We start from the raw sequence: 22,281 nt of genomic DNA, 5'->3' as shown, positions 1-22,281 counted from the left end.
TGCTGTTCTTAATTGGAAACATAACGGTACGTAGGTTATAATAACGATGAGAAACGTTATTTCCCGGAAATATTATAACCAGAAGAAACGATTGTTCTAAAACTTCCTTAAACTGGTGCAGTTTAATGGAAATTTAAGGCACCAATTTCTGGGAAAGCAGCTCAAATTCTCGATAATCCGTGTTGGCAAAAATCAATTGTCTATAGGATACCGTTATTTGTAAGCGATTATTATTAAATAGTGAGCGATTTCTTCCTGACTCATCAAGCGATGCCAAGAGATGGCCACAATTAACCCAAAGCCAAACACAGCGAGCAAAGGGGGTTGATTAAACAACACAGTTGGTCCATTTCACATTCGCTAGAAACTCCTCCCCCCCCCCACCCTACCCCCCTATCCTCTTGATTGCTTTACATGTGTGATGGATTCTTAATTTTCGATGTTTAACGAAAAAGTTGCTATTATCCAACTGCGTCCAAAGACGTCTCAAGGACGGTAAGGGAGTGTGTAAGTGTGTGTGTGTGTGCTGCATGTGTTAAGCTAACTTTTTCTTCGAATCATGCATGTTTTCACCAGGTTTCGCTCGCGGAATTGGTTGCAGTGGGATTTCCCCCCGACAAGGGGGCGTTTAATTTGGAGTTGGCTCTTTTTTTTGTGTTGCCTCGTTTTTTTACCTCTTTTTAATTTGTAATTTTGGAAAGATTCACATCGGTGGAACCGAACGGCCTGCTGCCGTAATCATGTAGATCAGTGGGTTGCAGAGGAGGACGACGGCAGCCTCGGGGCTGAGGATCGGAGTGTGGGTGATAATAGAAAACTCAAGCAAAGCATCAACACAACCACACGGAGACAGTGTACGGGGCGTATGGTGCGAGAAGCCTGAAATGGGGTGGAAGGAACGGTTCAAGCGAGGCAAGGGTACATGGAGTGGCTGGAAGGGTGGTGGTGAATTTGATCCGTTTGAGCCCAAATCCGTCGAGCGCCCCCACCGGATCTCCTTTGCGTGTGGTGGAAAACCGTTTCACCACTGCGATTTTCCGCCCCCCCTTGCCCGCTTACCATCTCTCTCTCTACCGGGTGCGCACGAAGATTGACGAAGCGCTCCGAACTGGCCTGCTGCGTGGTGGCCTGCCCCGGAGGGGAGGAAACACCAGCAGCATCGGCAACGGCAAGCGCCGACCCCACCAATCCGGCCGGGGCGATACGGCACACTCGAAGCACGAAGGCGCGAACCTCCCCACCTCCCGGGTCGAGAGCGGGCCCGAATCATGGGGCCACCGGCCCCCTCCCCCCATCCCACGGCACTGCGGGCACAGCGCGGGCACGAAACTATACTATATAGTGGTGCGCTCGTGTGTTTACAAAACTATTAGTTTCGGGCGTTTTACATTCGCAGCTAACATTCGATATCGACGTGCTGGCGAGTGCGGTACTGTAGAGCTCGAGCGACCAGCAGCAAAATCGGCAGCCCGACCCGACCCGTCCCGAAATAACACAACAGAGAAAAAACAAAAGGCAATCACAACGAAAAGGTGTGTAGTTTAAAAGCGGTGCACGCACGTCACCGCCCAACCATAGCTTGACCATCGGCTTGTCTGTAAGCACGCGTGTTCTACAACCGCACAGTAGTAACAGTGGTCCTTTAGTAAGAGGAGCCGCCGCAACAGCAGCAGCAGCAGCAAGGTGCTTCAACTATCAACCAACAATATCCTTCCCAGTGATACATCAGCCACCGTTTTGACCGTTTGTGTGATTTTGGTATCAGTTACTGTTTGATTGTTTGGTTTTTCGGAAAACAAATCGGTTGAAGTTTTGGTTTTTGCTTCCGTCACTGTTATCTGGTTATCTTGCGTGAGTGATTTTTCGTTCGCTGATAGAAAGAGAGAGAGAGAGAACGAGAGGATTATTCAGAGGAAGAGAGAGATATACGTATCAAAAAGGGAGATAGAAAAAAGATCAGAGGGCAGAGGGAGAAAGAGTTGGTGTGCGCGACTTTGAATCGCCTCCCACCCAGCAGCAACACCACCACCACCACCACCACCACCACCACCCCCACCACCACGACCAATAATCGCACGAGGACTCAGCGGCCGAGAACGGTCGCCTAGAGTTGCAGTGCAGCACCAGCCAGTGCGCTCAAGACACCGATCGCAACAACAGCATCGCCCCGCTACGAAAAACGCGGCCCAGGCACTAGCCCAACAGCGTTACCCAAGTGCGTTAGTGTATAGTTTCGTTGTTGTTGTTGTTGTAACCGACAGGGTTCGACGTGAGCGGCAGCAATCAAGCGGCGCCGACCGAGCGAAAGGTGAGCGAAAGGTGAGGCCCTTATTCCATCCCCCTGCTTCCTCGCGGTTGCGCGTTCGCGGCAGCGTGGAGAAGATGGAGTGAAAAAAGCCTTCGCGCACTGTGATTGTGTGACTCTATGTGTGTGTGTGTGTGTGTGTGGTGTGCATGTGTGTGTGTGGTCTGTCGTAGAAAAAAAAGGAAACTAAGGGAGTGATCGAGTGCAGCTTAGCATAGATTTTTCTTTTTCTTATTTTTGCTCTTTCTCTCTCTCTCTCTTAATCTAATGCAAAACACTCTGTACTGTAAACCATTTAATTCCTTCTCCCATGGGGGTGGGGGGTTTGTTTCCGTCTAGGTTGGTCTAGCGGGCAACCCCGAAAAGCGAAAGTGTTATTTTTTGCTGCTCGAAACGCTCGTTTTTTTTCTTTCCCCGGGCTGGCGTTAGCGTTATGATCAGCTGCTCGAAACGGTTGTAATACCTTCCTCGCAAACACCGCGCAATATGGCACACTCGCCTAGGTGGGAGGGCGTAAAACGCACAAGCAGGAAAGAGGAACCAGACCGGGGGTTTATGGGGGGGGGGGCGGGGGGAGCCTCGCGGTGCTCACGTAACGCGCGGTGATGTACATTTGCTGTGCAGACACACACACTCGTAGCCTGACAGCAGCGAGCAAATGAGGAAAAGTGATCCACCCGGGGGACAGTGTGTGCGTGCGTGTGTGTGTCCCGCCAGATTACGCCATCGGAAACCGGGTGCCTGACCAGTCGCGCCCCAATCAAGGTCGCGCCCCATTGTACGCGGCACGGACTCGTTTGCTGCCGCTGCTACTGCTCTTACTCAATCTCAAACAAGATTCGTGTGCAGTTGCTTGATCCTTCATTTCTCCCTTTTTTTTTTTTTGGTGATCTGGAGATCTTCCATTTGTGACTCACTATCACTCTCCCCCCCCCCAAACAAAAAAAGCAAAAGTCATGCGCCTGGACATTCCCGCGCGGTTTAGTGACATTCATTTTCGCCCCCCAACCGGTTATCGCACTGGTTTGGGAAGGGAGGAGGGGGAGGAGGAGCGTGCGGGGAACATGGCGGTAAGGAGGTGACAACAGGGGTCGGGCATCTGCCAGCTCGGTCCGGTGGTGTTCGGAGTGTTTGTGCCGTTGAATGCGTTTGGCCTCCTTCTCTGCGGCGGGTCCTCCAGACGGCTCTCCGCGTCGCCGATTGAGTAATGTAAACGGCCACCCGCTTTTCCCCTTGTCCCCCCCCCCTCCCCCCTATTCGATCCGGTGCGACTCGGTGAGCCGTTACGGATTGCCGGATCAGTAGCGGCCCGTTTAGGCCGACCGCAATGCTCAAGCTTAGCCATGCGACCTGAAGCCTAGCTCAATTCGTAGCTAGCCGTCGTTTTACGGTTCCGAAGATTATACGCGCAGGTTTAGTTTTCTCTTTTGCAAGCATTTAGTGGACGACTGCCACTCTGTAAGCTACTTTTGTTTCAGGGGAAATCACATCAACCGCGCAAGAGGACACGACAGTTGAATGCCACCTCGCTGGTATCGCCTTGATATCGTTTCGCATCACAAAAACCCCGTCTCCATTCGCTCTGTATGCGTTTCTTGCGTTCATTCTACACCCCAAACCCAGCATAATTTGTATGCGAGCGTGTTGTACCGCCGAACGGACGGTTTGCCTTGGTTATGGAATGCCGCCATCGTCACCCCGAAAAAGGGTGTTGTCGCCTTTTGCGGTTGCTTTCACTTGGTTGCCACCCTTTCTGAAGCTCCCCCCGGGCTTCAGGTCTGGGAAGAGGAGGAAAAGGAACCGACGGCACAATGGAGCGGCAAAGGAGGAACAAAACTGAGAGCAAGCAAAAGGCACAACCCAAGGGAGAGTGGCAAAACCGCAGCGTGCAGAGCTCGATTACTCATTACAAGAGCGATTGCATGTGTCTGTGTGTGTGTGTGTGGGTGTTGGTAACGTGCCGATGAAGGACTTTCACTGTCCTCCGAACGGGGTTGACATTATGACAATAATACACGTATGATGGCGTATTGCATAACACGCCTCCTTCGCGCTGGGTAATACCCCTTTCGCGCGCGGTGGCAAGGCAAAATGGCGTTGGTGCCATTATTTGCAAACCTCGGTTGGTTGTTTTATTTCATTTGTTTTTTTTTGCTCTTGTTTGACTAATGGCAGACAGCACATCATTTGCTATCGGTTTCTTAGTCCAATCCCGGCTGAATGAATGGCAACAAAACGACTTCGGGTTCGCTTTATGGAAAGGAAACAACTTCAACGCTCGCGCGCAAAGATTTTGCAAGCGACGAACCCTGAACCGTTTGTTGAACTCAAACGATATTTTTGTTTTTGTTTTTTTTTCCTCTTCTTCTTCTTCTTTTATTTTCGACCGTTTTTATTCCCCATTGTGTTGGGTTGTTTTGTGTCGGACCTAGTTACCTTTCACTTTCCACTACCAAAGGATTCGACTCGAAATCCTTCCACACGACCCGAAGGGCTTCCTGTTTTCGAAAGGTGCCGCCAGTCAACTGCTCCAATTTTGGAGGCCGCCAACGGGTCTGTAGTGTCCCGGTTTCGTCCTTCAAACGGACCCCCTACTCCCTCCCCCCTCTCTTCATTGTGTGCAAACTCGGTGCCGGCGGGGTCGTTGTCACATATCGGGCCGCTCCGATCCAACTTCCTGATTCGGGATCGAGATCCACATTCTCTTCTGCCGATACACACAGCAATCTGTCCGCCTCAGTGGAAACTCGCTTTGCGTCTTTTGTCCCGAAACACGACCGGGACAAGACTGGTTCGCGGCAAGCCACTGGCATTGAGCCGGTCGACGGGTGGAGCCGTTGGGTTTTCGGGCGAATGCATTTTTCAAGCAAGAGGAATTTTGACAGAAACTGACACGGAAGCTAAACAAAGCCTGACAGCAAGAAACGATCAATCGATATTTAATTGCTATTGAAACAAAACTGGCACGCAGGCAAGCAAAACAATAAAAAAAAACAGTAAATCTCCAATTTCTGACGACCCTCGCGCGGTCAATTGCTGTCCAGGCGTTGATGGTCTTGGAGCGTACATAATTGACCTATGCACAGCACACCGTAATGCCAGCCACTGCTCACGCACTCACATTTTCAATAACACACAACGAGCGAACAAAAAGATGACCACACGGCTCTAGAGGAAAACGGCTGCAGCTTGGCGGGCGTTCGCTGTAGCCAGCACACGCTGCGGCTGTTGTAGGTTTTTAGAAAGGAAAAAAAAGGGAAAGCCCACCACATCCGGACCCGGGCCGAATGTGTTGTCCCTTTCGCAAACCAAAACAACAACAACAAAAACGGCCAGGGAGGGACAAAACAGGGCGTCCTTGTCGTTGTGCTAGTGCACTATTGCTGCTGCGATCGATAGTGATTCTGCCATCCAATGCACCCCGTCACTTTCGACCGACTCGGCCTCGGTCGGCGGTCGTTCCAACCCCATCGCGTATGAATTGTCGTTTTATCGTTTTTCCTATTTTCGAATTCCTCTTTTTTTCGTTTGCAGAAACTCCACTACCACCAGCAACGATGAAGTTCTTACTAGTGACGGCTGTGATATGCAGTGCCCTGGCGCTGACGTTAGGTGTGCCGGTACCGGCGGCCAAACCGGATCCCGCACCGGAACCGGCACCCCAACCAAAGACAGACATCGAGCTGATGAAGATCCCACTCGACGGCGATAAGGTAAGGCACGAACAAGGGACTAACGACGCAATCGAAAACCACATCATACATGGGTGAGGGCGGCGGAGGCCCGTTTCTGCCGCCAGCAACCCTGCGAGGTCGATGCGCATTCGAGCCGCGCGTGCGTGCGTCTAAAAACAAATTATAGCGCGGCCACAGAAGGCCACGCTCTGCAAGCCGGGGCGCGAAGGTTAGCGTGTCCAATTTAGAAATTATCGAATCGAATGCACCCAATTACTATTGCCACATGCAAAATACACCGCTGGGGCCACATTTGGTCAGACGGTCTTGCCTTGCACGGTACACGCGTGATCTTTACAAAAGATGCGGAAACTAATTTCCCGTGCACGGTTGTGTATGGTTCATGTTTGAAAACTTTTAATTTTAACCGAATGCCATCCTCCCCCCTCCACCAAATGTTTGGAGTGCAGCGAACACTTCGAAAAGCAATTTCGCAGGCCTGATGCGGTCGCGATCGCGGAAATGATCGCTATCGTGACGTGCACGGACCAGCCGCCGCTGCGTCCTCAGACGTGTTTTGCTTTATCGGCCCGCCGGGCCAGGTGCCCGATCAAACACTCCACTCCACAGCCGCAAGTAGCAGTGCGCAAACATAGTGGCGACCGAGTGCGGGACGGCCGGCCAGTCCTTCACGTTGCCAAGCACGGGGAGACGAGCGAGTGGAGCGCAGGGGGGGGGGGGGTGCGCGAGTATCTGTGCGTTTCAATCGCGCGTTGCGAAGATGTTCCCGACTGCACGTGGCAGCGCAGCACAATGCTGAGAACCTGGCGGTGTCCCTCGAGGGCCAGACACGGTCGGCACGCGAATCAACACTCCCGAAGGTCGCTGAGATGCGTTAGAGGTTGTGCTCGTTGCTTGCAGGTACGGTAAGTGAACCGTTTGCGGTATCTCTGCGATGATCTCATCTCGCAGCCTCCCAGTCCCCGGGAGTGTGGAATCGGTGTCGACCTTACGCACGAGGGGGTGTACGCACGAGGACTTTACGAGTTTGGGGATTGTGTGACTTATTAGAACTACTTTTACTTCACTGAAAGGAGCTTTTGGAGTTGCTGTAGGTGCTGTAGGTGCTGTTAGCTGTCGAGAACCTTTCGAAGCGGTTTGGTAAAATCGGAAAGGGAACACACATGGTAAAAAAACAAGAAAGAAGGTAGTACACCGAATGAAGGTCAAGCAAGTCAATCAAGTCAGCACGGAAAGGTTTCCGACCTGCTCCAAATAGTGGATAGACATTTGCATCGCTCCACTAACCTTGGCTAGCTTTAGGAGAAGGAATGGAAAACTATACAAAACAAAGAGCAGCTAGATTAACAAGCTCGTTTGGCTGTTCAACTGTGACCATTTTTTTAAATCTGAAACGCCTTCGATTATTCAAATTTTTTAGTGACTCAGTAGCAGGCAGTAAGAGAGACAGAGAGCACGAGCGAGCGGTGACTTTCCAAAAAATAATGTGACACAATCGGCTACAAGCAGGCGAGCAGAGAGAAGGGAGAAACTTTAAACCCCAAACCGTGTATCTATAAACATATCGTGAGCCAGTGAAATTTCGTTTCTCTTCCCACTCTTCAAACGGCTGCAGTTGAAAAGGTCAGGCATTGGAATCATTTTCTCCTTGCCCGCCCGCTCGCTTTCCCCCCTTTTCTGTCAGCTTGTGCTTGGATGGATTAGCACCGGCTGTGCATTGGTTGTGCATAAGCTCTCGTGTAACCAACGAGGGCGTCTCTTTTTTTTTTGGGACACCTCAATACACAGGGTGATAACACTCACATTAGCTAATGAACGGGCGAAACGAAACGTCTGCGCAGCAGCTCGTAACGCATTTCATAACGCACCGACACCAATACACACACAGAGAGAGCCGTGATGGCATGTGGGCTGAAGAGGTAGCGATGGTAACGACAACAAAAAAACAAACAAAGTAGGACATCAGATAGGCGTAACACTGGCAGATTTGTTTGAGCGATCGTTTTGGAGTAGCAATGACTCCACCAAAAGGAAAGGGAAAGACCTAGAAAAAGTGAGAACTTTCTGTGGGAATAATGAATCATTTTGGACAATCTGCCTGGCTCAGTGTTTGCGCAAAGCTTGCTTGGTTTGCATGCGTAATGCATTCATCGTGCGAGCGTTACACTCTCATGAACCATCATCGGAGTGCCGGCTTGCCACTTTCCAGCAGGATGTCAATTATTGGACGTGGCCATGCTTTTGCTACCAAGGGCAATTTGATTACTATTCCAAAACGGTTGCATTCCAGAGCCAGAGGGTCCTCTTTTGGGGCTGGAACGTTACATGTGTGGTCAACCCCTCTCGCAGTGGGTTATATCACATAAAGCAAATTAAAAATCCGTTGACGTCGTTGACGTTGTCTGTCGTCGACTCGCACAGCTGTCAACATGAGAAAGAAGAGTGAAAAAAAGAGCTATGAAGCTCTGTTTGTGACAAATAGGAGTCTTCTCTATGCGCGCATAGTACAGCTAAAGGAAGATGATGTAATGATCGGCACGTGCTTAATGGTTGCGCGTAGAGGGCACTTTGGTTCGTGTTTATTTTTACCCAAAAATGTTTAACTTTTTTGTTTTCTTCTGCACCCGTTTTCTCGGCACACCACAGGAGCTGGACGTTATTACCCTAGTCAACTCGGACGATCAGAAAATCAACGAACGCAACAAACGCACCATTGGCATCCTGCGGGAGCTCTTCCCAACGATCTCTCAGGTATGAAATGAGCAAGGAAATGGCTATCAGGTTTTTTGTTGTTGTTATTATCAAACACAGATGATTGTACAAAGAAAACACGTACACACGCAAACATACACAAATATTTTTGTTTAGGGTCAGACTCCAAACTAGATCTAGCGGAGGGGAGGGAAGGATTAAAACGAGCCTTCCTTCCTTGTTGTAGCTAATAGTAACTACTAGTTGGTCAAGTTTTGATGCAAAGATAAACAAGCAGTACAGTACCCAAGCTTCTGACGATTCGATCACTCTTTACGCTCCCCAACAACGAAACCCAATTGTTCATCTGGTTCAACTGTAAATTGCCATTCACCTGCCACTACCCCTCCATCATCCCACAAACTTCCACCTCCCAATCCACTGACAGCGTAGATCCCTTTCACTAAAATTAAAAAAAAGAGCAAATGCAAAGTCCTCACATTACAAGCTAGCAGCACTTTGATCCTATTCCACCATGCGAATAGCAGTGGCTCGGCTTTTGTTGTATCTGCCTGCTAAAAGAAACGTTCCACTTCATCCATTAGCCTCATGAATGCATCTTACCACCCCCACACCCCCATTCACACTCATGTTGTCGCCTTTAAGCAAAACTGGGAATCACCGATCACCCGCCTAGCTTTGCCAATTTTGCGTTACGGTAGGCACCTTAGTACACCCCTGTGGGCAAACTATTCGGATGGTACAAAACAAAACAATAAGCGCACGTGGCACAATCCTTGCACCCAGTGGTTTCGCTACGGCGAGTGTGTATCTTCAAGCATAGCTTTCCAATTGGGATGAACAGTTTTGCTTCGTTTCGAGCAATCTTCGCAATCAGAATTGAACCATATTTTAAGGACTTTGCGAGACTGTACGGACTTCCCTGTTTTTCTCAGCTCTTGTGTTGAAAAAGTTAAAATGATTTTAGGCTGATATTCTGCAGCATTTAGTCCAGTCCTCTTTGGTCTGCTGTTTGAGGTATTGCGGAAGCGGAATTGGGTAATTCGATCGACAAACAAACAAAAAAGTTGAGAATTGCTGCGCTCCATCGCTTTGCCTGCTGGTGTTACGATTGTCCACATCACGGCTTGGAACGAGGAAGCATTCGGAGTTGTACGTCTTCGGTGTCGGACACATGAGCATGCCCCGTCGCTTGCAAGAAGGTTGGCTTCTTCCATCGCATTGAAGTTGCAGCGGGCGCCCCATCAAACGTTCGTATCGGCCGGTTGCAGTGCAAGCGGGCGTGCGAGGGCATCACTAACACCAACGTACACCGCAGGTTCGAGATCAATCTTTCCTATCCGGCCCGTGGGGGGGTTGGGTTTTTCCTCCCACTGGGTGGTACGGTGTATCGGGTTTGTTGCTGCTGCTGCTGTTGTTGTTGTTGTTTTTTCATCTTTCGTCCATTTGGTTGCCCCTCCCCACCCGGCGGATGCAAAGGAACTGCTTCTGAGACACCTTCGGCAAACCCTTCGGCTCCCTCTTCCGCCCGTCCGTAGCAGCAGCGGTTCGGTCGAAGGACAGCAGGCTTACTGGAAGCCGTCCGTACGTAGTGAGCGGAGGGGGAACTTGGGGCGCTCCATGCTCCGTCACCGGGCCGCAATAACCAGCCGATGGCGTCGACGGGGCGGGCTGCAGTAGTAAAACTACTTTCATTTTTAAAGTCCAACAGTCCAACCCCTGAGAACGGTGCCGACTTTGCCTCGGGATTGGAACCGGCTCGGCCAGCAGCCATCTCTGGCTGGCGAATTGGCGTAGCTCTCTTTCTCTCGTCCCCTCTCCCTCCCTCTCTGTAATGCGTGTACCTTCGACACTGTCATCATAAGCGGCGCAATCTAATAATCTGGTTGCATATCACGAGTGGCCCAATTCTCTGCCCTCGAGTGTGGGACCTTCTCCAGACCCTTCATTTGCTCTCTAAAACCGACCAAGTACACAGATCGCACCAAGAACGGATAACAGAAATAACACCGACGAAGGAAAGGTGGCTAGAAGCGAAGATAGCTCCGAGAAGATCTCTCCACGATGAAGCATTACAGATACTACAACCGATCCACCGGTTCCAGCAACTTCCGCCAGTCCACCGATCGATGCCTCATTGATATCGGGATCGTGCCTCATACTCATTTCATACATCAGCGCCACCGACCGAGTCGTCACCATTATCCATGATCCATCATCCGTCATCCTCCAGTAGGCGCCATCTGTCATTCGACATCCAAACCAACCAGTAAACAGAAGTAGTTGCTCATCGTTCGCACTTCAAACCGTCATCACATCCACACGCCATCCATCCCGGACACCCGGAACAGTATCAGAACTCTGACAATCATCTTAGCGTTTCTTCGCGCGAGACCCCACGTACTCCAAAGCTTGTTTGCTTGTTAACCGGGACATCTCTGTCTCCGTTCCTCATCACGTACAATAACTCATTCTTCATCTTAGTACCTTTGACTTAGCGTCTACTGCCCATCGGATTGACCTTAGGGGGTTTTGTTTTCTTGTTAGAACTATCTCGAAACATTTCGGAACTAAAGCCTGCCAACTTCAAGATTGGTAAGATTGTAGTAAACACACGACAGACATTGCGTGCCGAATGAGGCTTGGTTAAAATTTGAAACAATCAGCAGAGCATTCTGGCGCAACGACACACGAGTAGTACAAGTACAAAACCCGAAGCCCGACCACTCTCAGCAAATAGCACAAGTGTATCAGAAAGTTAATTAAAGTCCTCCAAACCCAATATGCCTTCCCAACCACACGCGCGCGCGCTTGCTGTACCTCGGGGAAACATACGCACAAACTCCGGCCGCTTCACGTACTCACACGTGCGACGTGGGCACTAAAGATTCTGGACCAAAAGATACAGATGATCACGTCCTACCTGTTCCGCACGATCGGCCCGATACTGTTGCGCAGCGGGCTCGGCCTGAGCGGCGGCACCGGCGGCGGGAACAACAATGGTGGCTCCAGCTCGGGCGACGACGACGACGATTTCGACTTCGACGACGACGACGACAGCGAGGACAGCGGCAAGGACAGCGGCAAGCCGAAGGTGAGCATCTCCCTGCCGACCTTCCCGCCCTCGGACGATACCGACGATCAGGCGACGACCGGTGCACCCTCCCTGCGGCTCGGCGACGGCGACGACCGGAACGAGGTGCGCAAGCGGGCCACCGTCACTGCGGCGACCGCGACCGAGTCGGCCAACGACCGGATCGACCTGCTGGCCGGACAGTTCGGCGAGGCGACGAGCACGGGCGAACCGGCGGCGGACGCAGCGCCGACGACAGCGGCACCGACCACGACCAGCGCCACCGAGTCCAATCTGGTATGAGTGCGATGAGTGGCAGAAACGGTGCCCGAATGCGGCCCCGTTTCTCTTCGGCTTCCACGCGGGGAACGGGAAGCCTTGCTGGGAAGGCAAAAGCAAAGCAAAAACAAATCAACCCGCCCCATCTAAGCTCCTATTTACTTAGCAAAGAGGTGCAATACAGCTGGTAGACCTTAGCTGGGCTGTAGTAGCTCTACATGGCTCTTCCTTCTATCCTTCCATTCTAAATTCATATGGCCGCTCTTATACCTTAATGCGTAGCTAACAGAGTACTTTTAGCGATTAGCTTCTAGCTACCCTCACTTTCACTCTCTGTCTCTATATCTCTGTACGCATTCGATGCGAGCTGCGGGTATAAAAACCAAACGCAGGGTCCAGTGCTCTGTCGACCAGTCTAGGGTAATTGGCATCGTAAATCGCATCTGAGGATGGTCTACTACTTCGCGTAACTTACAACCCAGCAGGAAGTGAATTCTTCGTCACCTCCAACGCGATGGAGTCGTCTACCGTGTGGAGGAGGTTTTCTTTCATCCATAAACCGTTTCTTTAATCTATTTCTGTCACACTCACTCTCTCTCTCTTTCTCTGAATAGTTTGGTTGATAGGTTACTGTACCACTTTTCTGTAGGTTAAGTCTAATCCCCAGGACGTGCTTCTGTTCATAGCATTCTCATCGCCTACGCTGTGAAGCATAGGTTCTTTTTTACCCACTGTTTGTCGTTTTCTCTTTCACTCATCCTCGCTCTTGCGAAGCTCTTTCGCATCCTTCTCTGTCTCTCGCTCATTCTCTCTGTTTTCCTTTTGCTCCCTATCTTCTTCTGTTGACCTAAACCATCTCCATCAATCATAGCCTACAACTTGGTGGTTCTTCCAAATCCACGATTCTTTCGTTCTCGTTCATAGTATTCATCGGTGCACTGTTTTCTGCATTTAGCTACTATTATTATCAATTGCAACAAAGGTAGACAGCATGAGTGTTTCCCCGTTTGCAATGGGAAAGGTGTTGGTAGCTACTATTCCAGACTACGCCGTGGTCTGCTCAACTTTTTTGAACGCATTTGGCTTTCACTTTTCACCCTCTTGCACTCGGTTTTACCTCACTTTGTCACATCATCACTTTGCAGTACACAATTCCTACACATTCCCGGCCTCCTTTTTGTTCTATATAGCACACTCTATTTTCTCTGTTTCGCACTCTCTCTCTCTCTATCTGAACTCTACACAAAATCCTATTCACCAGCTCATTTTTTATCTTCTGTCTACTCTGTGTTACGAACTCATGATCACCATTCCAAAACTTACAAAGAAAACCGTATCGTAGTCATTAGTGTTTGGCCCTCTGGCGGCATTTTTTGTTTGTAGTAGCCTACTTAAGTATTTTGCGTAGTACCAGCAGATAGGAGGGGTATACAGAGACGATGTACAGGCTATTCAACAAATATATACATATATGTATACATGTATATGCATATATATCTATATGTATTACATAAGTTACGTTGTAAAACCTTATCACAGCGTCTTTCATTTTTGTTTTTGCATGCAATGAACCTATCAAATTCCCTATCATTAACGCCATATCCATCTCTTCATCTCTTCCATCCTGTCGTGTCGCTGTGGGCGTGTGTGTGTGTATGCGTGTGTGTATTCTGTGTGTTATTCGCCACCGCCTATGGATTGAAACCGTTGCTCCCGGCCAACTGTACACGCCACACGCCTTGAAAACAAAACAAAAAAACATGTAAAATGCAACATTACCAACATCATCGAACTAAAACACTCAACCGTTGAAAAAAAAACCAACCCCCTATCACCCATAATACTCACCATCATTGGGCATGAAACTGTTGTACGGCGCTGTATCCTTCCTTGTCCTCATCCAACAACCAACAACAAACCAAACAAATGTAAAACACACTCCCACCACACCGAACGTTCACGTCCGCCGCCTTGTGACGCTCTGCGTGCGACTTGTGCGAATCACAGCAGATCACGACTAACGAGAACGCCAACACGCTCGAGGGGCTCGATCTGGCCGGCCTGAGCGACACGCTGAATGCGATCCGGGTAGCCCGCGCCACCGGCGAAGAGAAGGCGGCCTCGTCCAACGACCAGAACGCAGCCGAATCGTCCGCCAACAGCTCCAGCCTGGACGAGCTGACGCTTGACTCCGAGGGTAACGATGAAGATCGCAACAAGAGGTAGGATAAGGGTAGGACACTCCGCTGCAGAACCGTTTTGATGTTTACATCTGTTTGTTTTTTGTTTTGTTTTTTTAATCTCTTAAACCTAACAGATTCCTGTCTTTCGGAGGTAGCAGCGGCGGCGGCGGTTCCGGCAACTTCCTGTTCGATATCATCCGTGTAAGTACTCGCGTGGTAAAGTCTTTAGTATTGGAGTACTCCGTACGTAAACGCGTATGATGTGCGTCCTCCGACGGAGTCTCTCCGTGCACTGTATAACACTGCCCGTTACCCGTTACACTTGCACTTAGAAACAAAACCCAAACACATTCAGCTGGATGATGGTAGTACGAAACGTCAAGCGAGGATGAGAACCACAAGCCAACCGTGAAGTGTGGCGAGACAGAAGTACAGGCAAAATTGAATAGTGCGTGAGTGCCTGGAGAAGCTTCTCCAAACATCTCCCGTCATCTTTTCAGTTTTTCTCACGCTCTCACTCACAGCTGTGTATCTCAGTACCTCAGACCTTAGACATTAGAGTGCCAACCTTCCTGCCTGATTCAAATGTTACGCTAATTACACGACAATATCATTCCCAAGACAGTACAGGAGACATCAACAATTGCACGCACGTACAACAACGCACTTCTAGTAGTGGGTGTACCACCTTCACCAGCAATTCTGTCTCAACCCCATTCCCTCTCTTCAACAACCCCCGCAACTGCTCTACTTCTTCATCTCCTGTAATCCATTATTACCTATTACCACCTCTCTCTACCACTACTGCCATCGCAGCATCACACATCTATCGCATAGGAACGCATCGGGATTCTACTGTTCTGCTTAGAATGCTCGCCTCCAATTTTGACAGAATCATTTGAACTCCTCTCTCTCTCTCTCTCTTTCTCTCTCTCTCTTTCCACCCCAAACGCCCCCCCCCCTCGCCTTTCCATCCTCCTCCCTTTACTCACAACACGGCAAAATTGACTACCTAAAATTAAAGACCGATCGCGTTGTCATCAATGCACGATGGATGCTGATGGTGGTGTCGATGGGGAAAACCAAAGATAGGAAAAAACATAAGCTATAAAAGGTGCTGTGGTGTGACGTCTCGCTTGTTCAATCTGGTTCGCATTTGAAATGGCAGTACAGTTGCAAAGCGAAGGGAACAAAACCAAAAAACAAACCCAATAAAAAACAACAAACAAACAAACAAAATGCTAAACTTTGTAGCATCTGCAAAAACTGAACTGAACGCATCCACTCGCATATTCCAACACCAGCGGGCAGCGGACCGTGCCGCGCGTGCCGCCGGAACCGTGTATCGGGTCGTGGCCGGCACCGAATCGCTGACGACCGCGCTAGAGACCGACGACAGTAATGACGATGGACATTCCACTTCCTCTTCTGCCACCTCTCATAGCCACTCTCCGGTAATTAGACCCTTCAATTAATACCATCAAAAGAACAAAACCAATACAACAACAACAAAAAAGAAAGCAACCACCCGTTCCCTTCAAAATCCCGTCCAATTCCCTCTACACCCCCCCTTCCCTCGACCCTTTCTTTACTTTCCAAACAGTATCCAAAAAAACAAAGTCCTACTTCAACGTTTCCGTTCTTGTTTAACCATTTGTACTCCGCGAAAAGCTATCTGACTTTTCCCTCCCTTTTCCCCTCCCATCCTCTGGTCCCCTCAATTAACCATTACTGTAAAGCCTTTTTTCCCTTCCTTTCGGTACTCGTGCTCGTGCTTCATGTTTTAACGCGTTTTCGTACCTGTTCCGTGTTTGGTCTGACCGATCCGGTTCGAAGGACTAAATTTTGTACCTCATGTCATACTCATGTCGCTCACAGTTGTACATAAAACCATCTTCAGTGCCGTCCAGAAGGTCCTCAAGAAATAATAGAAATTATTTCTCCCTCAATTCCATTTTCTCTTTCACTCTCTTTCTCTCTTTCTCTACCTCTCCATTGTAACGTTTTAGATTCTAGACATAAAAAATGTCATCTATTTTATTAAAAATACTCCAAATGGATGCTCTTTCTCTCCCTCTATCTCTCTATCCCGCCATCTCTATCTGTCTCTCTCTCTCTCTCTTTCTCTCTTTACCTTTTCACTTCCTTTTCTCTATTCTCACCGTTTGCAAAAACTGCTTCTTTACACGGCACGCTGTGGAATGATCCTCTGTCATAGTATTGTCACAGGTTTACTAATTATTCTCAATCACATCATCAAGGTTAACACGTGTTCAGTTACTCAAATTTGTTTCATCCTATATTACTCGTTATTATGTTTTGAGCTTTTACTAGATGTTCTTCATTGTCCCATTGTCTCTGCTTTACATTCCCTCTCACTATTCTTTTGTACTAAGCTACCATAAACAGCCCCTCTAATATCTATACTAATCCTCAAGAAACTCTTGCTGCTCCGATTTCCGTTTTCCAGATATCTTACGAGCTTGTTATCTTAATCGCCCGAGCATACAACACTCTCTCTGCCTACTCGACTTAGCTTTACAGCTGTCCCTCTCTCTCTCTCTGTCTCTCTCTCTATCTCTCTCTCTCTGTATCGATGTAATTCCCTTACCAACTCATTCAGTTACCATTGTACACCTGTAACCAAATTAATCCAGAGCTTGCCGTGAAATGCAATACTGTTTTTTACGTGCTATCGCCCCTTTTCACCCTCTATGTCCCATCTATGTTCCTATGTTCCCAAATCTTCCCAAACTCCTAGATCCTTTACCCTGTTCCCCCAAATCCTGTCGCAAACGATTCCCAACTGACTATCAAAACGAACCCAAAATATGGAAGAATATTGCCAAGCGCGCCCGTCCAAATCAGTAGCCGTCTTGAGCTCCTTTCATGATACGTGACTCTGACCACCATTACTGCGCCGGTGAAGTGTATGCCGAACGAACGAGAGAAAAAAAACACACACATTCCTCAACCTTACGTCAACATACTGGATATCTTCGTAAAACATAGCGCGAAAACCAAATAGAGCAGTCCTGCCTGTCCCCAAAAAATTGCAGCCCCGAAGCGGATAATGCGTAACCTTAGCAAATAGTACAACAATAGTGGCCTTCACAATGTTTCACGCACCACATTTCCCTATCCTTGTTGAGAATTTCAAATTTTTTATGTAGCCATGTTCTGCGTGTGTGAGCTAGTGTGAATGTTTATATGCATGTGGCTGAATGTGTGGATGTATTAACGTTTGCGTGGTATGTTCTTCGCTTAGTAGTCTGGTAGTGTTCCTCATAGAGCGGGTTTCCTACCAGTGACCAGTACAATCGATATAATATACCCTGTTTCTAAATGACCATCAGCACACCTGCGCATGTAATTGTATATACAAAAAAGCTTACATTTAATAAGGAGGTCTTCGACTCGCTCCCATTAACACCACTGTCATTGCTCCTCCAGACGCTTTTCTGTTGCGCGTGAGACACTAAACCTTGCCCCTGTACTAGCTTTCTCTTCTTCTTACTAATCCATACTGTGCCCACTCTCCCACTAATTCCCATCATCGTGCCGAATTCCCCCTCTTTCTCTTTCTCTCTCTCTTTTCTCTCTTTATCTCTCCTGTCTGTCATTCTTCTCTTTCATTCTCCCTCCCTCTCGATTTCTCTGACTCTTAATCCATCTCATTGCTTCATTTGCGTTCAACCAAGCGCGATCCGAACCAACGCCATGTTACATCATTCTATTAGCTAAGCTAGAGATCCTTTTGACACGTTCGCCCTCACTGCACGGCCTTCACTGATTCCTTCTTCACGATCCGCTCACGTTGCAGCTTGTCTCGGGCAGCTCCGGCACGGAACAGAGCGACGAGAAGGCTCACTCCCCGGATGACCACGACCTCGGCAAGGGAGACGGCTACACCGAGGGCATTCCCGGACCGGTGACGCGCCTGTTCGTGCTGGCCAACCGTGGTCTCTCCAACCTGATCCAGGATCTGATTCTGGTAAGCTCCAACAGCCGTCCGCTACTGCGTCACGACCTGCCTCCTCCTTGTACACGGCATCACACCCTCACACTCATCGTGCAACCACCTTACATTCCCATTTTTGTGCCTCCCCCTTCTTTTTCTTTCACAGCGAATCGCACAAACCAGTGAACGAGTGGTTAACTTTAAGGCACGCCTAATTACGTCACTCATCTAAGATGGTTTCCAAGTGTGTGTGTGTGTGGGTGGTTGTGTTAGCGGATGGCCAAAACGGGGAGAAGGATCTACCATTCTTCAGCGTCCACAATTGCCTTCCCGACTCCTGTTCACCGACACTTACTCCCTACTAGCTCCTCTTCATCCTAGCTCCTTTTCGTGACCTGATCATCATCATTGCCGGAAAAAAAGAGAACAAACAAAAACATCCACCAACCTCTATCCAACATCTTAGTAACCTTACATCAGGCATCTTCCCCAACCACTGGGATATCCCTTGTCATCTTCCTTCCAATGGTGGGACCGTTCTGCCTCACCTAGCGTGCAGCTTATGCCGTCCAAAACGTTGGCGCCTACCCCCGAACCCGGGGAATGTTCCCTTCATCCTGATCATATAGTTTCTCCTCAAGCGCACATCGCATGCCGTTATTCCCTCTAATCGTTACGTCCTATTGGTTGGTAGCAAAACAAGAACGCACCCATAAAACTCCTCTTGCAAGATCGTCAGTACCGTGTGGTCGCCACCAATACTCATCACTTGTCGCAATGTCAGTCAACAAAAGGCAACGAAACCTTAGCGTTGCTTTTAGGTTTTTCCAATTTTCCAATGTTTTTTTTTTAATAACCCAAGGAGACAATCTGTAACCCTAGACAGTTTGTTCCAGCAAAATTTGTGGTCTCAGTCTCAGCGTAACATGCTTGTCAAAATATGTATCTGCAGCCGATGCTGTTCGAGGCGAGCAGTCCCGCCCTACCGACGCTGCCGCCCCTTGACATCTCGGGCACAATGACGGGCATTTCGAATGAAATCACCAACGATACGCAAGCGATTGCGAACGAGCTGCAGAAGGAGGTCGCGGTGCTGAAAACGTTGGCAGCACCGATCGACATTGGACTGGCGCCCGGACTGCAAAGTCTGGTGTCGTCGGGCTTTGGTGTGATTCCTCCGCCTGAGCAGCCAACGACACCGACGACCGTGTCGGATGGCAAACCGGACAAACTCAAAGAGCAGAGCACACCGCCGCCCTCCCAACCAGACGAACCGGCGCCCTTCTCACTGACGTCTCTTTTTGGATTCTAGTGCATCGTTGAGTGTTTGATTTGCTGAAAGCGAAGTGAGTCCCCGGTTCGGTGAGATACTCGCTTCGCTTTGTTCTGTATTTGATGCTTGATGTATGGTGACTACATCAGTTGCAGACGACATTGCTACTACCAATCACTACCAATCGCAAAGTCCTAGGACGTACAAGCAGAGCCGGCCCAAGATGGTGTACAGCTTCACGTAAGGCATCAAGGGTTTGGTCAGGAACACACACCAACATCGCAGGGGAGGATGTACTAAGTATATTGTGTGTGTGTGTGTTGATAGGATTAACTTTCCGGCAAAGGAGCAAAACAGGATAATTTCTTAGATATTTTCAATTCATACACATCAACCACCATATCACGAAGTGCGACGGCTCTAAGCATGTAGGTTTTAGTGCGCCGCATCAGTGCCTTTTGTAAATATTTGTCAATTTTCATCTCTTCATTTTTCTGTTCTTCTCATATTCTATTTCTCTTTTTTCCTACTTTCTTTCCACATTTCTCTATCCTTTTTTACCATCATTTTCCTTCACTGTGCTGTAACTGTTTTCCTAAGCTGTCTATTTCTTCTGTTCTTTCTCTTTGCTCTTTCGACACATTCGTTTGTTTATACTTGGCAAAACACTTTCCTCGCTAGTAATTTATTCACTCTTCTGAGGTAAACAAAGCATCTTCACTTGTTTTTCTTCTCGTTGTGAACTATTTCCACCCTTTGGTTTCCTTTTTCTCACTCTATCACTCTACTTCTACTGTTTTCTACTTTCATTCCTTTATCTCTATATGCTCTAAGCTCTATGTCTTCTTCGATCATCCACATTAAATAAAATGAAATCAAATTTACGGAAATGTATCATACTAGGCGTTTGTTTGTGGAATTGTAGGCAAGGAATAATGTAATGAATTTTTATTTTATTTTTATTATTATTTTTTGGATGAAGGTGACACTATTATTCAACTGAGATTGTGTAGGGTTTTCCTTGGAATCGTGTATTTTTCTTTCTCTCACCTTGTTAGGTTACACTTATTGCTCAATAACGCTAAAGCAAAGGCTTCCATTAGAAATTCAGTCACAGGACGAGAAACATCTACGCCACGCGCAGGTGGCGTGGAAAGTATCTCTAGATTACCTTTCTTTCAGTCCCTTTTAACGTCACCAGACTAGCCCTGTTCTATTGTTTCTGCTATTTGTTTTTGTCTAGCAAATGCCTTCAGCCTTCTACGCGCTGCTATTACGATCTAGAAAAATAAAGTGATTATTTTTTATTACTGAACAAAAAAAAACACTAAGGAAGAAGGAAAGCAACAACTTTTGAAAAAAGCATAACTATCAATACTATATTATTTACGTATGTATGTTGTAATGGCGGACAATTTTTAGTTCTTATGGAAAGGCGGAAAGAAGGAAGCGAACAAATTAAATAAAAAATGAAATTATTTAAATGTGCTGTGTTACATATTCTTGTCTTTGCTGCTCTAAATATATCACCGAATATTAAGGATCCTTTCTTCTGCAGCTAGCATTCTTCTCCCATGGTTTACCAATTCTGAAGACACTTTTGAAATCGGGTATGTATCAATTCACCGCAATCTAGTAAAGTGGTTCGCGTACAAGTTCTTTCATCGAAAGAAATGCGGCTTCGTGCAACAACAGGGTTAATTAATCAATTCCAAGACAGCTTTGAATTTTAGATCAACTTCAGTATCAATACCAGGACTGATATCCAGTATAGTCCAGTATAGTGATGGTTGAAGCAAAAAAACCGGAGTCGAGTCCGATGCGACTCCGATTAATTCGGAATCGACTTCGGAAGTTAGGTCCGCCCTGCATTATCCGGAGTCGTCCGGAATCATTCAGAGTCGTCCAGAGTCGTCCGGAGTCGCCCGGAGTCATTTGGAGTCATCCAGAGTCATCCGGAGTCGGCCTTCGAAACAAAAGCTTTTATACAAAGTGCACGCACAAAGTGAAAGACAAAAAACACAACAAAATGAAATGCCTGATGACAAGCACATTAAACAACACGGTTCCTGTTGACTCCGATCGATTCCGACTCCGTTAGACTCTAGACGACTTTGAATGGCTCCGACTCGGATGCACTCCGGTCGACTCCGAACGACTCCGAACGACTCCGAACGGCTCCGAACGACTCCGAACGGCTCCGAACGACCCCGGGCGGTTCTAGTGGTTCCATTTTGACGGCGTCGGAATCGGACTAACAATACTCGGAGTCAGATCGGAGTCGTGGGTGCGATCCAGATAGCACATCACTAGTCCAGTATCAATTCAAGGGCTGGTACAAGTGGTGTGCTATCTGTTTCAGAATTCGTATTGGATCGTTATCCCTTGCAAGACAGATAAGGATTCGTGATCAGTTTTAGGACCGGCATGAATTAAGTATCAGTGCCCAACCCCGGTATAGGTTTGCGCTCCATCCCAGCACCTGATATCCTTTTCAAGAGATAAGGGTTTGTCAACGATTCCAGGACCATTATCGGTTCGTGATCAGAGCCAGTACCGGTAAGACTTCAATACCAGTTCCAGGACCAGTAGGGTTTGTGATTGGTCAGAGTACCGACATGGGTTCAGTGTCAATTCTAGTACCGATATGGGGATTAGTTCCAGGACTGGTATGTGATCAGTATTTGTTCCAGGACCTGTATGGGTCCAATAGTAGTTTAAGAACCGGTACGAGTTATAGTATGAGTTATAGTACCGGTATGAGTTTAACATCAGTTCCAAGACCAGTATGGTTTCGGTA

At 48.2% G+C, this 22,281-nt stretch overlaps 1 protein-coding gene across 9 annotated transcripts; it reads left to right on the top strand.

Moving 5' to 3' along the window:
• Positions 1-1,375: 1,375 nt before the first annotated feature.
• On the top strand, positions 1,376-20,965 carry LOC120905746 (dentin sialophosphoprotein). 9 transcript variants are annotated; one of them, XM_040316798.1, is made up of 8 exons: positions 1,376-1,532; positions 5,840-6,018; positions 8,647-8,751; positions 11,600-12,082; positions 14,075-14,286; positions 14,382-14,448; positions 18,071-18,241; positions 19,161-20,965. In XM_040316798.1, exons 2-8 carry the CDS (start codon positions 5,863-5,865, stop codon positions 19,518-19,520), a joined length of 1,554 nt encoding a protein of 517 aa, XP_040172732.1. In that variant the 5' UTR covers positions 1,376-1,532; positions 5,840-5,862; the 3' UTR covers positions 19,521-20,965. The 9 variants fall into 9 exon arrangements, with proteins under 9 accessions (XP_040172732.1, XP_040172725.1, XP_040172734.1 ...); XM_040316791.1 differs by having other exon boundaries at positions 14,072-14,286; XM_040316800.1 differs by having other exon boundaries at positions 1,377-1,532; positions 14,072-14,286; positions 18,375-19,278.
• Positions 20,966-22,281: the final 1,316 nt, after the last annotated feature.

This window comes from Anopheles arabiensis, chromosome X, assembly GCF_016920715.1.
Source record: "Anopheles arabiensis isolate DONGOLA chromosome X, AaraD3, whole genome shotgun sequence".
NCBI classification, from domain to species: Eukaryota; Metazoa; Arthropoda; class Insecta; order Diptera; family Culicidae; genus Anopheles; species Anopheles arabiensis.
The sequence above is the reverse complement of the archived record's forward strand: the minus strand, read 5'-3'. Positions and strand labels throughout refer to the sequence as shown.